Below are 15392 nucleotides of genomic sequence, written 5' to 3'. Positions count from 1 at the left end.
GGAACTCTCATAGTGCGCCCAGGGGTGCTAGTGGAAGGCACAGCCAGGGATCACACCGCAGCCAGCGGGGACTCTGCTGTCAACTGTCATGGCCATCCCCCTGCAGGCTGAGGTCACAGCTACAACAGGGGTCCAGCCACATGGCTGGGAACTGGGGTGGGTAGCCCAGAGAGTATGTCCATTCAGTGGAACTGACCAGCCACGGGAGACCAAGGCCCCTGCGCAGTATTCATTTTGATGAAAGCCAAGAACTTCTCCCCAGAAAAACACACATTTGTCTTTAGTATAGAGCTTTGCACAGAACCTCACCGGGTTTGTGCGCTGGTAAGAAGCCCTCACCCCAGGAGAGGAGGCCACCGAGGGATGCGAGCGTGTCTGCCCTATACCAAGGTGCTTCCCTGCCAGGGTGGGACCCTCCTGAACCAGGACCATGGAGGGCCCCACTGCTCTTTCCACCCTCCCAAGAAGGGCTTGCCGGCCAGCTGGGCGTGGACAGGAGACCCACTCGGGGGACAGGCCTGCTGCCTCCCGCCCCCGCAGGGTCCCAGCGTCATTCCTCACTTCCTGCAAGCACTCAGCAACAGACTGCACTCGGACACCAACGATCCCTTCCCAACGCCTTCCTCCCTGAGACGCAGATGGGATGATTTTCACAAAACGTGTATTTCTGAAGGCAGTGACGCGTTGATGCTGCGGCACAGTGCAGGAGGAAGGGGCAATCGGGAGGCCTTGGGGAATGGGGCGGGGGTGGCTGAGTGCTGCCTGGCGTGGCCTGGTGGGGAAGGCAGGGACGCCAGACCACCAAACCATTGGTGACCCCAAAACTCACAGGCCTGACCTGGCTCTGGAAACAAGAGAGGAAGTGAGTTCTTTGGGGACCTCACGGATTTATGAGGACAGTTACTTAATCATACAAATATCTACACAGAGCTATGGGTTTAGAACTATGACCGATCCAGAATACCGTGAGTTTGTGTATGTTGTGTGCACATGTGTACATGTGTGCATGTGTTACGTGTGTGTGTTGTGCACGTTGTGTGTGCGATGTGTACATGCATGTACTTTGTGTGCATATGTGTATGTGTACTTGTGTAAGTTGTGTCTGTGCTGTATGTATATGCATGCATGTGTTGTGTGTACATGTATGTATATGTTATGCATGTGTGTGCATGCTGTGTGTGCAGGTATGTGTAAGCTGTGTGCATGTGTATATATGTGTGTTGTGTGTGTATGTATGCATGCGTATGTTGTGCATGTGTGTGCATGCTGTGTGTGCAGGTATGTGCAAGCTATGTGCATGTGTGCTGTGTGCATGTGTATGTGTGTTGTGTGTGCATGTATGCATGTGTATGTTGTGCATGTGTGCATGCTGTGTGTGCAGGTATGTGTAAGCTATGTGTGTGTGCATATATGTGTTTATGTGTGTATATGTAAGTTGTGTGCATGGATGTATAGTCTGTTGTGTGTGCACATGTGTATGTGTAAGTTGTGTGTGCACATGAGAGAGAAGACCTGGCCGAGCATGATCTCTACCTGTAATGGTCCAGTTTTGCTCTGGAGAAGCAGCTGACAGTTGTGTTTGGCAGCTGAGGGCCCACTGGTCGCTGTGGCCGGTCTTCTCCCCACTGAGCCCACCACAGCCTCTTCCCGACTCACAGGAGGGCACTCCCTAGCCCCACTCTCTTCTTCCACAGCAAACTTCTTTCTCAAGGAAGTCAGAGTGCTGGGAAGAGGCCAGTGGAGCCGGGAGCCCTGAATTCTCACTCTGGTACCTTCTTTTTTTTTTTTTTTTTTTTTGAGACGGAGTTTCGCTCTTGTTACCCAGGCTGGAGTGCAATGGCGCGATCTCGGCTCACCGCAACCTCCGCCTCCTGGGTTCAGGCAATTCTCCTGCCTCAGCCTCCTGAGTAGCTGGGATTACAGGCACATGCCACCATGCCCAGCTAATTTTTTGTATTTTTAGTAGACACGGGGTTTCACCATGTTGACCTGGATGGTCTCGATCTCTTGACCTCGTGATCCGCCCGCCTCAGCCTCCCAAAGTGCTGGGACAGGCTTGAGCCACCGCGCCCGGCACTCTGGTACCTTCTTTACCAGCTGTGGGCTGCCTGGGCCGGTCTCAGGGCCTCACCTGCTTCAGCCAAGGACGGCCAGGCCAGCCAGGCACCCTACCTGGTGCCTGCATACCTGCCTCTTCACTCTGAAAAGTCCCCACATCCTTTCAGCCTCCTCTTCTGGGTGTCACCCAGCTGCCCGCAGGCTATCAACTATCGACTATCGCTTCTGGCTGCAGCCACCTGGGACTCCAGTGAGCTGGACTGATGGGTCGCAGTGCCCTTCCTGTCCCCCTCATGCACTGCTCCACTGACTGGGGGTTCCAGTCACAGCTCACACAGCAGTGTTCCTCTGGCGGGGTTGGTCGTGTCTGTTCTGCGCCCCCAGCCCCACCTTCAGGACCTCCCCCCACCCAGTGCCAGCCTGCACGAGCCCTGTCCTTACTTGGGTCAACCTCCAGGCAGTGCCCCTCCTCCAGTGTGGCTGCCAGACCTGGGGGGGCACCAGGAGGCTTCCTTCGGGAGTCCCAGGTGACCACTGCAAGCGATTCTAACAGTGTCCAACTGATCTAATCAGCAGAGGAATTTCCATTGCTCAGCTCAGACCCAAATTCAATGAGAAAGGAACTATTCCAGCCTTCTTGAGAAGGAGGGGGTGGGATATTTTCCATAGCCACAAACAAAGAGAGGTTTAAAAATATCCTCAACTCCATCTTCAGAACAATCCCCACGCCCCTCTTCCTGAGAACCTTTGGTCCACCATCGGGTCTCAATTAAATCATTTCCTATGGAATGTGTCCCCATCCGTACAAGCCATAGGCTCTGGTGTCTTTCCCTGCACCCAGCGGGGAGCAGCTGTACCCCCAAGGGGGAAGCATCGGGCTCGGTTCAGTGGATGAGTGGTGCCCCCCACCCCACACACAGCCTCAGGCACTGAGCTTGCTGCCTGTCCTGGGTCCACGTCCCTGCGTGCTACTGACCACCTCCCAGCTGTCCATAGTTTGACTTCCCCAGAGAGCCGAGGGCCCTCCCAGGCAGGGGCCCATATCTCTGACCCCTCGGCCCTACTGGGGGCCTATGGTGAGACTCAGCCCAAGACCCCAGCCAGGCTGACCTGTTCACGATAGACGTGTGTCCTCGGTACACCTGCAGACACTGCCCGGTCAGCACGTCCCACCTCCTGATGGTGCAGTCGGCACTGCATGTGAAGGCAGCTTCATCCTCCAGCTGGCAGAAGGTCACATAGCTTTCGTGTCCTGCAGATGAGGGACGCGGGAGATGTGAGCGTACTGGGGATGCCAGCTCCTGCTTTTCTTCTGGGAACAATGTTTGAAAAGGGCAGAAAGCAGGGTGTAGGGAGTGCTCGAGAGAAGACCGGAGTCAATTAGCTTTTTTTCTTTTTTTTTTTGGAGATGGAGTCTCGCTCTGTCACAAGGCTGGAGTGCAGTGGCACGATCCAGGATCACTGCAACCTCCGCCTCCCAGGTTCAAGGAACTCTCCTGCCTCAGCCTCCTGAGTAGCTGGGATTACCGGTGCCCACCACCATGCCCAGCTAATTCTTTGTATTTTTAGTAGAGATAGGTTTTGCCATGTTGGCCAGGCTGGTCTCAAACTCCTGACCTTAAGTGATCCGCCTGCCTGGGCCTCCCAAAGTGCTGGGATTACAGGCGTGAGCCACCGTGCCTGGCCCCTAAAGAATGACTTCAGTCTGAGTGATTCTCAGGAAGCTGGGAAAAGATGGACCCAAGATAGCAGGTCCTAATCCCTGGAACCCATCAATGTGACCTTACTTGGAGAAGGGTCTCTACAGCTGTGATGAGGTTAAGGACGCTGACTGGGGAGATTATCCTGGATTATCCAGGTGGGCTCTAAATACAGCCACAAGTGTCCTTACAAGAGACAGGCCAGGGAGATGTGACACATTCGGAAGAGGAAGCCATGAAAGTGGAGGCAGAGATGGATGTGGCCACGAGCCAAGGAATGCCAGCAGCCACTGGGGCTGGAAGAGGCCAGGAACCGACCATTCCCTGCAGGTTTCAGAGGGAGTGTGACCCTGCTGACCCCCTGCTTTTAGCCCAGGGACACTATTTCAGACCTCCGGGCTCCAGCACTGTGAAGAGTAAACTTCACTTGATTCCAGGCACCAAGCGTGCTCCTTTGTCACAGCAGCCCCAGGACACAAAAACAGACACAGTGATGATGAAACACAGCCCTGCCCTCCAAGGGAGCTCCGGGCCCAGAAGGGAAGACAGCCAAGGGCAGCATGTGGTCAGCAGAGCTCGGCACCCACATAGGCAGCGGCTGGCCGAGGCTCCGGAGAGAAGCCTGAGCACTGGGGACCGGGAAGACTGTGACTCAGTGCCCGTAAGTACAACAGCAGCTGGGAGAGCAGGCGTGTAGGGACTGACTCCGTGGGGCACCTCCAGGCCAGAGTCTGGGTGCTTGGCAGAGATGGCTGATGAGGCCAGGATGAGGCCAGAATGGAGGGCCAAGAGTGGAGGGCCATACAGGGTGTGTGGGCTCTCAGCACCTGAGCCACCCCCCGGGCTGATTGGGACTCTGTCTCACAGGTGCAGTTGGATAGCTTGACTAGCTTGACCTTCACTCTGGCTGCCAGGTCAATGTTTATGCCTCGGGCATTGCTTAGCAGCCCTGGGGGCCCTCAGGGTCTCCGATCCTAGTAGGGCCTGCCCTTCAGGTAAAGACGGTGTGTATACGTTGTCTCCCAGTATATATACTTGTCCCTCCCAATCCCATGGGGGATTAGTTCCAGGATCCCCTGCAGATACAAACTCTACACCGCTCACGTCCCTCTGGCGTAGTATTTGCCCATAACCCATGCGATTCTCCCACACGCTTTCATTCATCTCCGGGTTACTTAGAACACCCGCCGCGATGCCTACACATCACTTCACTTGCGTGGATTCACCGGAGCACTCGGTGAGCAGCAAAGCCAAATTTTGCTTTTTGGAACCTTGTGGAATGTTTTTTCCCTGGGTGTTTTTGATCTGGGGTTGGTTGAACCCACAGGTGTAGAAGGTGCTGGACGGGAAGGCTCAATGGATGTGAGGAGCTCGAGGCCAGGAAGGCGAATCAAAAGACTGCTAGAAGTAAGAGCCATTTTACAGATGAGAAAACGGAAGAATTCAAACAGCCACACATTTGGGGGAACGTATTTATTACATTAAGAATTCTGATAGAAGTTTAAAACTTCGTTTAGACAGCTGGTATTAGGTAGAAAGGGATTTAGAATTTCTTGGGTAGTTTCAAGTCAATTCACATCCACCCCTTCCCCCTGACCCTGAGTTTAAGTTCAGTTACTCTTGGAAGAACTCAACTTCCTGAGTTCTAAGAAACATAATTTAAAAAAAGTTTTCCAGTCTTCCTGGAGGGTATATACCAGGCCACTAAGAAAACAACATACAGATTAAGTAAACATTTGAAGAAACTGCAGATTCTGTTTCCCTTAAAATGTATGTCAGCTTACACATTGAGGGCAACGTGTTTGTCAAAACACAGGCCAGATTTTTGCCAACCCCAGAGAGTTTATAAAATGTTTTAAGATTGTCAATAAACTTTCCCTGAGAACAGATCCGTCCCACCCTCCCTGCTGCCACCAGGAGGGCTCAGCAGAGAGATCCAGGCTGGGGACACCCCAGATGGAAAGGCAGTCAAGGTGTGCTGTGGGCATTCAGGTGCCCGGCACCCGCCTCAGGATCGTGTGGGGCTGGTGCCAAGCCCAGCTGCTCACGCCCCATCTCAACCACAGGAGGGTGAAGCACGGGAGGGAGTCTCGTGTTAAGCCAAGAAAAGCACTTAAAAGCCAGTGGTGGCTGGTGAGCTGTGGCACCTCTACCTGGCAGAACTAAAGCCATGAAGCCAGGGCCACTGAAGGCCTGCAGTGTGGGGCCACTTGATGACGTGTAAGGACAACAGGATGGGTACACACATGACAGCAAATGGACACAAACGCAAGTGCATACACAGATTGAGGAAAACAGGCAATGACGAAAGGAAGGTAAAAAATCGCCTCCATTTCTCAACCAGATAGGCTGACCTGACGCCCTCTGCCCTTTGGCCTGTGGCAGAGCCTGGCACTGAGCCCGCAGAGGCCCACAGCGGTCAGGGCTCTGCTGTGGGCAGGCCCCTTCCCCTGGGTTTCCAAGCACTCACCCACATCTGAACACACACCCGAGTGAGTCACCAGTCACAGCCCTGCCAACAGAGCATGTCCCCAGCTCCATCCCCACGTTTCCAGAACACTAGACAGGCCTCCACTGACCCAGGCCTGTGGGGCCACCCCAGCGGCGGGGAGGAGGAATCAGGCCTGCCACCCCCAGAGCCCCCACCCCAACCCCAGGACCCCAGAAGAGGGAGGGCGTGGGGGAGGGAGGGCGTGGGGGAGGGAGGGCGTGGGGGAGGGAGGGCGTGGGGGAGGGAGGGCGTGGGGGAGGGAGGGCGTCGGGGAGGGAGGGCGTGGGGGAGGGAGGGCGTGGGGGAGGGAGGGCGTGGGGGAGGGAGGGCGTGGGGGAGGGAGGGCTCCTCACACCTCCAGGAGCTGCAGGGATTGTGCAGAATAAGCAAAAAGGCCAAACTAAAAATAAATATTTCTGAAGGGATGAAGAATGCAGATAAGATGCAGTTATTATGTTCAAAGAACATGCTGAGGCTGATGGGTTTCTGCCAAAGTAGCGCCTGCACGCCCCGAGGACTCGCTGGAAGTTTCAAGCCCAACTGCTCCCTCCCCGCCGACCCCATGCAGGGAAAGCAGCTCAGGGTGGCGGGTCTCTGTGGGCAGCAGTGGGCTGCAGTGGGCCTGGTGCCCCAGACTCGCGTGGAAGCCACGCCTCCCTTCTGTGTCCCAGCTCTAGACGATGGACTGGACAGCCGCCCTGGAGGCCACACGGAGCACGGATGTCACCACTGACCGGCTTGCTCCAGCCCTTGTAGCACAAGGGTTATTTTCACCGGTGGGGGAAGCCCCACCGAGCCTGCCGTCCAGGGCCGAGCCTTCCTCTGCCCCCCGGTCCCTCTCTTTTCCACCCTGGCTGGCTGTAGCCATCCAACCTGGAAGGAAGCCCTCTCAGCTGTTTCTAGGATGCAGTGACTGCACCCCCCCACTCAGGCCCAGAACAGGTGACAGCCTTTCTGGTCCAAGCCATGGCTACTGTGATTCCCTTAGGCTGCACCTGCGTTTTGCAGAGTGTCCCTTTATGAAACTCTCCGGGTAGAACCCAGTTTTGAGGGTGCCAGGACCCTGAGGCAGGTGACATCTAGGCCCAGAAGCACCGACAGTGTGGCTGAAATGACACTAATGTGACCACTGAAGACCTGTAGCATTTCCGCCAACGCCCACTTTGAGCCAAGACCTATGCAGCTTGGCTTTCCGGACTCCTGTGGGAGCAGTCACTTGCCCCCAAGCTGTGGGAGGCTACTGTGGCTCTGGCCACTGACGTGCAGCAAGCCTCCTTCAGCCCATCTTCGTGGTCACTGCTCTCCCACCAGGCTTCCCTAGGACCCTCCCGTACCACAGGCTCCCAGCAAAGGGGAATGTGCAGTTGTACCCAGGAACTTAAAACAATCCCCACCCCCTCACGTCAGAAGACGAGGAAACGTGGGACAGCCACAGCAGGCTGCCGCCTTCAGCCTGAGTCCCTTATTCAACGGGAACAGGATAGGGTAGACACCACCATTTTGGAAAATGTCATTCATCTCATTGAACCAATAAAGGGCCCCCAAATAAGGATACAACCAATGAATAAACCTGAAAAAGAGGGGGTCGGGGATAAGCACGTGGCAAGTAACTTTTCTCTTTGCAGAGTAATTGCAATGAAGCCTTTCTCGCTGTGAGGTCACCAACTGCATTTGAAAGACGATTCTCTGTATAACAAGCGAGCGCACCCACAGGGACCGGCCCCCACACACAGTTCTGTACCCCACTTTCCCCGGGGGCCTCCAGGAGCAGCACCTGGCCCACCAACCCCGCACGCCACAGGGAACGGCCCTCTCTCTTCCTCTCCCTCTTACTCCTCGGCCCAAGCTTTCCTAAGCTCTTCGAGACACCCAGGAAAGCCTCCGGTCCCTGATCACCCCTGCTGCCCGGAAGAGAGTCAGAGGTCTGCAGAGGAAGAGCCTCCCTAGGAGCCGCCAACCCCAGCCACTCTGCCTGAGAAGTCCAGGACTGGCCAGTCACAGGCTCCTGTGGGCCCGGAGCTGCGCAAGGGTCAGGATAGAACCGGAGTGGAAAGAGATCTAGATTTAGAGTCAGGATGCTTCAAGGATGGGCCACCGTGGGCCAGCCGTGTGGTCTGGACACAACTTCCCCTGCAGCAGCGTCTTGGGTAGGAGAAGTGCCATGTGCAGTCTTCAGAAGCCCTCTCTGCCATGAACCAGCTGTGGCATCCTGGACAAGTCCTCCGCCTGCACCGCGCCTCGGGGGATGTCGGCGACAGCACCCACCCCATAGTTGGTGGAATCCGGAAAACAGCGTGAATGCTCTGCATGCTGCTACCACATCTGCACCTCCTCACTCCTCTGTGAACGGGTGTCAACCCACCCGTCTCAGAGTCGTGAGGACTCATTACACAATAAAGAAGTATGTCGGTGTGTATTTATAAAGTATAGGGCACTAAACAAATGTTAAGACATTTTAATAATATTTCACTGATAGTAAAAAAAATCCTGGTCGGGCGCGGTGGCTCAAGCCTGTAATCCCAGCACTTTGGGAGGCCGAGGCAGGTGGATCACGAGGTCGAGAGATCGAGACCATCCTGGTCAACATGGTGAAACCCCGTCTCTACTAAAAATACAAAACATTAGCTGGGCATGGTGGCACGTGTCTGTAATCCCAGCTACTCAGGAGGCTGAGGCAGGAGAATTGCCTGAACCCAGGAGGCGGAGGTTGCGGTGAGCCGAGATCGCGCCATTGCACTCCAGCCTGGGTAACAAGAGCGAAACTCCGTCTCAAAAAAAAAAAAATCCTACAGGAGGAAGAAACTGTCATGACCTTGCGTTCCTTGGGAGAGCCACACAAAAGGACTGTCCCACACTCAGGATGACTCTTCTGCAAGTTAAGTGTATCAGCAGAATCTCAGGATAAAGAAAGATGGCCTCTGTCCTCCTGTCTTTGAAAATTCTTGAAAAATGCCAAACCCATGTAATAGCAAAAACAATCCTAGCAAAAGCAGGCTGCAGTTCTTTCATTCCACAGAATCCTGCTTGAGCCGGGATAGTCCTGGCCTCGATTAGGGCAGAAGGTCGGGCATCCTCCCTGGGAAGTGAGTGTCAGTGCCTCAAGGGGACAAGCAGCACTGAGGGCCACAAAGTGGGTGTGAAGGAAGGAGGCACAGGTGCCAGGCAGAGAACTGGGCAGGAGGGTGGGCCCTGGAGGCTTGGTGAGGCTCCAGAGCTGCCACGGGTACAAAGTCAGATGCCCACCAGGCCACAGACAGCCTGGCAAAGCCTTGGCCTCACTGGGAAGAAAACCCACCTAACGCACTGAGCTCATGCAACAGGTCCCCAGCCCAGGGGAAGCCCAGGGCCAGCTGTGCAGCAGACCCACCCAAAAGCTTGTTAGAAACACCAATTCTAGGCTGGGTGCAGTGGCTCACACCTGTAACCACAGCACTTTGGGAGGCCCGAAGCGAGTGGATCACCTGAGATAAGGAGTTTGAGACTAGCCTGGCCAACATGATGAAACCCCATGTCTAATAAAAATACAAAAAAATTTGCTGGGCATGGTGGCACATGCCTGTAGTCCCAGCTACTTGGGAGGCTGAGACAGGAGAATCACTTGAACCCGGGAGGTGGAGGTTGCAGTGAGCCAAGGTCGCGCCACTGCACTCCAGCCTGGGCAACAAGAGCGAAACTCCATCTCAAAAAACAAACAAAACCACAGAAATGCCAATTCGAGAGCTCTACTCGCAGAGGACTGCATCGCTGGAGCCCAGGCCTGGGATCTGCATTTCTGAAAAACCACGAACTCCTCTGCCCCCAACACGGTCTTAGGCTTGGAGCAGGAACAACTGGACTCCGCATTTCTAAAGACTTCACATGCCGGGCGCGGTGGCTCAAGCCTGTAATCCCAGCACTTTGGGAGGCCGAGGCGGGTGGATCACGAGGTCGAGAGATCGAGACCATCCTGGTCAACATGGTGAAACCCCGTCTCTACTAAAAATATAAAAAATTAGCTGGGCATGGTGGCGTGTGCCTATAATCCCAGCTACTCAGGAGGCTGAGGCAGGAGAATTGCCTGAGCCCAGGAGGCGGAGGTTGCGGTGAGCCGAGATCGCGCCATTGCACTCCAGCCTGGGTAACAAGAGCGAAACTCCGTCTCAAAAAAAAAAAAAAAGACTTCACATTTTCCACTCCCAGCTGAGTGCCTATTGGTGTGTGTGGCTGTTTGGGGGTGGGGTGGGGATGTGTTAGTTTGTGGCTACCTCTCCATTATCCACACCAACTCCCAAGTAACCAGTAACCTAAAGTCATCCCTGTTGGGTTTGAAATATCTACCCTAACTGTTATTTTATTTTATTTTTTTTTTCAGACGGAGTCTTGCTCTGTGGCCCAGGCTGGCATGCAGTGGCACTATCTTGCCTCACTGCAACCTCCCCCTCCCGGGTTCAAATGATTCTCCTGCCTCAGCCTCCCGAGCAGCTGGGATTACAGGCGCCTGGAACCATGCCCAGCTAATTTTTTGTATTTTTATTAGACACAGGGTTCCATCATCTTGGCCAGGCTGGTCTCCAATTCCTGACCTCAGGTGATCCACCCGCCTCAGCCTCCCAAAGTGCTGGGATTACAGGTGTGAGCCACTGCACCTGGTCAACTGTTCTTATTTAAAACCAGCAGTAACAGGATTAGCCAATATTGGGGCCAATAACCTACTTAAGTGGGAAGGCCTGGATGAGGCCACTGAGGGTTCACTGACAATGGTGGAAAAGCTGGCGGTGATAAAGAACTGTCCCCAGTACAGAAAGCCTCAAGGCTCATCCAGGGGACTTAGTGTGCTACCCAGGCAGTAAGAGGGCCAGAGCTGAAAGGGACCTCAACCGTGCATGGGACAGGCCCAGGGGAAGGTGCAGCCAAGGAACACTGACCTGCTGAGTGGGTACAGGACACGAATAGAAACCGGCAGACACGCAGGCGGGGTTTACAGCAGTGAGAGGACTCAGACTGCAATCTACCCCTCACTGGCTGTGCGACCTGGGCGAGTTTCTCAACCCCCAGCCTCAGTTTCCATCTGTCTGTGGGGTAGGTAACGTAGAGTGAGGACACACTTCTCTCGCACTGCTGGCCCTTAACAAGCCCCTATTGTTACTGTGATAGTCGTCAACCGGAAATGCCGACAGATCACAAGTGGCCACAAAGAGGCTGCCTGGCACCTGGAGACAGGGACAGTTTGCTCAGAAGGGGCAGAGGGGCAACTTTGGTTTGGGAACTTTGTTGACAAGCGAGATTTCCTGCGCCAACTGACAGATGACCTTTGCCTTTGCAGCGAGCGCCCCTTGGCCCACCCACCCGACCCCGGCCGCACCCTGCTCTGCACCCGCACCCCACCCCCAGATCTCACCCTGCCCTGTCGTGCAATCAGTAGCCAGATGCTGGGCCCAGACAAGCGATCTCCCGCGAGTGTGCCGGATCGGCGGGGGTTGAACTTCTAGAAAGGGGTCTGCGGGCTCAGGAGCTGGGGTTGGCGGTCTGGGGCCGGTGAGCGGCGGCGAAAAGGGCAGGGAGCGGGTGGGAGAGTGTACCTTGCAGGAGCGCGCAGCACTGGCCGTCCGCGGTGCTCCAGAGCCGGGCCGTGCCGTCCTCGCTGCCCGTCAGCAGGCGCTGCCCGTCGGGGCTCAGGCTCAGCCAGTTGATGCCCCCGCGGTGGTCGGCGCAGACCCTCAGGGCCGACCCGCCGCCCCCCATCCCGCTGGCCGGCCTGGGGGCGAAAAGGAGTCGCGCCTCGCTAGGGAGGAGTGCCCTGGGGTCCGCGCTGCGGCTCCGTATGGCGGCGGCCCGCGGCCATCGCCGGGAGCCTGGACGCCCGACTTCTGCGGAGGCTCGCGGCGAGGGAGGGTGAAGGACCCTAGCCCTTCGCCGCCGGCCCCAACCTCTGGGGCCGCGAACCCGGCAGGGGACTGCGTTGCGGCGGGCGGTTCACTTGGGACCCCCGCCCTGGGTGGAGCCGTACTGAGCGCGCGGGCGCAGAGCACCCCCTTCCCGGTACCGCTCGGAGGACGCACGCCCACCGGGCAAGCTGGGCAGCGGCGTCTCGGGGCGCACAAGGAGCCACCCCCAGCCTCCTCTCGCGCTCGGAGAGCGGGGGTGGGGAGAGGGACACGGGAAGCCTTGCGCCTCGCGCCCTACCCGGCAGAACGCGGAACAATACGGTCCAGCCTGGCTCCTCCTCAGAGACCACCCCTCACCCGATCCCCTCCCACTTCTCGGGCTGCGCCCCAGCCCCCACCCCGCGAGCCCGCAGCCTCCCCCACGGTGTCGTTACGCGGGTCCCGGGGGCGGCTCCACGTGCGACCTTCCTGGTTGCCCGAGCTGTGCCTCTGGGCTCTGCCTGCCACCTCTGCCGCCGCCCGGGTCCCCCGAGCCCACGGCCGGGACGAGGGTGGGGAGGAGGAGGCGGACAAAGGGTCCGGGTGGGTAGACTCGCTCGCCGGGGACTCTTGGGGCGCAGCTCCACCGACTCCTCGCTTGTTCGCCTCCACCGGGCAAGCCAGGTCCTCCCGTGCGCCGAGCCCTAAGGACCCTGCCCGAGAGGCTCTCGGGGACTTGGGGACGGTCCCCCGATGGAGGGTGCGACAGGGAAAGCCCCGAGTCCGCCCTCCCTGGGAATCACGCGCACGCCCCGGGTTCTACTTTGTTCCAGCCGGGGTGGGGGTGGGGTGCGAGCCGCGGAGGGGTTGGTGGAGCCGCGCGGGGATGTCAGGTTCACCCTCCAGCCGCCGCGGGCTCCACCGGCCTGGCGCGCGCCTCTGGTGGACCCCGGGGTCTGCCCAAGCCCTCCCGGAGCGCCCAGCGGCTGGTTTCCATTAAGGCAGTTCCCGGCGCCGACTTCGCTGGGGGCGGGGAAGGTGACCCCCAACTCGGATCCCGCAGGTCCTAAAGGTAGCAGGATTTCCAGAACTCTCCAGGGCTCTCTCCGGAGAGAGGAAGTAGGTCAAGGAAGGGGCGTCTTTGGCGAGCCAGCCCGCAGCAGCGGGACGACCGGCCCTGCCAGCTCTGCTCCATCCAGACTCCAGAAGAAACACCTCCCACCCCCGTCGTGGGATCTCCCAGGGCCTTGGGCCGTTTATTCCCTGAGTGGCCTAACCAGAGAAATCCATTCTTTTCCCTCGAAACTTGTAAAGCAGCCGGCGCCTCAGCTTAAGGAGCGTAGCCCTTCCTTAGCAGGCGATGGGGAGGGGGGTCAGTGGAGGGGCGTTAGGACTGGATTTGGGGTGGTTGGTGCCCGTCATCCAGCCGGAGAGAGGGAGCCCGAAAGGAGAGAAGTTTTCAGGAGGTGGAGGCTCGGATGCCTGCGAGAGGGAGAGGACCGGGAGCCTCCCTTGTGCTGAGGCTGGTAGCTGGTTTTGCGCCCTGCAGGCTGAAGATGATTCCTCTCCGGAGCCGGTGAACCTCAGGGCGCCATCGTACATCCTGAAGTGAAGACTGCGGTGTGGCCTCCAGGTGAGGACAGGCGGGGTGTGGTGGGGTCTGGTGAGGACCGAGGAGGCTGGGAGGGTTTATCTGGAGAAGTGCCAGAGGAAACCCAAACTTTCTGGGCGCAGGGACCAAGGAGAACCAGGCATCCACTCTTTTGGAAACTAAGGGGAGGAGGGTTGAAAGCAGTCTGGGAGCTGGGGACAGGTCGCAGGTCGCAGGTCGCAGGTCGTAGGTCGGGCGAGCTTGCCTGGTCTTGGTTCAGAGGAAAAAACTAGGAGAAAAGCTTAACTTTTAAGGGGGCTACGCAGGATTCCTGAGCAAGATGACCCCCATGCTCTCTGGTTCCTCTCTTCTGCCACCAACACAAGCCATCAGCCCCCATGCTCAGCTCCCAGCAGGCAGAGGGTTCAAAAGCGCCAGTGCCATATCAGCTTGGGAGCCTGCGGTCCATACACTGCTGACCTTACCTACTTCCTCTTTCCAAGTTGATAGATTCTTTTGTTCTTGGGCCCTCCTCCCCCGCCTCCACCTCCCCACCCTTCCTTCTCTGGTTTGGCACACAGTGGCCCCCTGGTGGGGGTGAGCCAGCCATCTCTAGGGGGCCGTGGTGCAGATGTCCTCAGCCAGCCTGCCTTCCCTTTCTCTTGCAGGTTGTAAGTTACAGACTCTGGAAAATTGCCCCCAAATCTAACAGGAGTACAAGAAGCGGGGGAGGTTGAAAATCAGCACCTAATTTCCCTGAAACTCGGGTCCCCCCGCCTCCACCTTGAGTTAGCAAAGCTGTAGAGGCTGGGTCTCCAGCAGAACCGGGGCTCCCTTCACCTTTCACACCTTTTAACTCTTTCGGAGCCTCCAAGAGGGCCTGGAGTTCGATGGTGCCCAGGCCCTCCTGGACCTAATCACTTTATAAATGGAAGGCCCTGTGGGAAGGGGACCTGGTGGGGTGCAGGAGGGAATGGTTAAGCTTTAAGAAGTAAGAAAGGGGCTGGGTGGGGTGGCTCACGCCTGTAATCCCTGCGCTTTGGAGGCGGAGGAGGGTAGATCACAAGGTCAGGAGTTCAAGACCAGCCTTGCCAGTTTGTTGAAACCCCGTCTCTACTAAAAATACAAAAATTAGCTGGGCATGGTGGTGGGCACCTGGAGTCCCAGCTACTTGGGATGCTGAGGCAGGAGAACTGCTTGAACCTGGGAGGCAGAGGTTGCAGTGAGCTGAGATTGTGCTATTGCACTCCAGCCTGGGTGACAGAGCAAGACTCCATCTCAAAAAAAAAAAAAAAAAAAAGGCAGGAAACGGGCAGTGAATAACAAGTGAAGGGTGAGGGGGGTGTATTTTGTTCTAGGGAGTGCTCATTCCCTGTGCCAGACGAACTGCCACAATTTACCCTGCTGGAAAGAGTGACCCTCTGGGGCCTCTGTGAGAAGCATTGGGAAAGCTAGATATTCTCAAGTCGGTGGGGAGGGGGTGCGGTGACAGAGGGAGCCTTCTGCAGGGGTGCCCACAGGGAACGGCATGGCCAGAGCTTTGTCAGAATTGTTCTTTCCCCCTGGCACAACCTGCAGTGCTGGTGGTAAGAGTGCCTGTGGTGATCGTCATCTTCATAGTTTGGGTACTTACTGTGTGTCAGGTACTGTGCTAAGTGCTGGTACTTTTCAACAGGATGGATGCCTTCCCAGTCCTGCAGCCACCTGCA

General features: G+C 56.9%; 1 protein-coding gene across 4 annotated transcripts in view; it reads right to left on the bottom strand.

Moving 5' to 3' along the window:
• Positions 1 to 12562, bottom strand: part of WDR86 (WD repeat domain 86) — a 31290-nt gene extending 18728 nt beyond the window's left edge. For 3 of the 4 annotated variants that reach the window (XR_012511987.1, XR_005580287.2, XM_074378906.1), the window contains exons 1-3: positions 11808 to 12562; positions 11154 to 11300; positions 3169 to 3310 (exon numbers count right to left, since the gene is read on the bottom strand). Coding sequence is in view for 2 of the 4 variants with exons in the window: in XM_074378906.1 (XP_074235007.1) it covers positions 3169 to 3310; positions 11154 to 11300; positions 11808 to 11970 (452 nt within the window). In the remaining 2 variants the exon portion in view is untranslated. The remainder of the gene's footprint in view (positions 1 to 3168; positions 3311 to 11153; positions 11301 to 11807) is intronic. The other variant, XM_074378907.1, reaches the window with a different exon arrangement.
• Between the last annotated feature and the right edge of the window lie 2830 nt (positions 12563 to 15392).

The sequence above is a fragment of the Saimiri boliviensis genome, chromosome 10 (assembly GCF_048565385.1).
Source record: "Saimiri boliviensis isolate mSaiBol1 chromosome 10, mSaiBol1.pri, whole genome shotgun sequence".
NCBI classification, from domain to species: domain Eukaryota; kingdom Metazoa; phylum Chordata; class Mammalia; order Primates; family Cebidae; genus Saimiri; species Saimiri boliviensis.
Note: the sequence above shows the minus strand (reverse complement) of the source record. Positions and strands in the feature narration are given on the sequence as shown.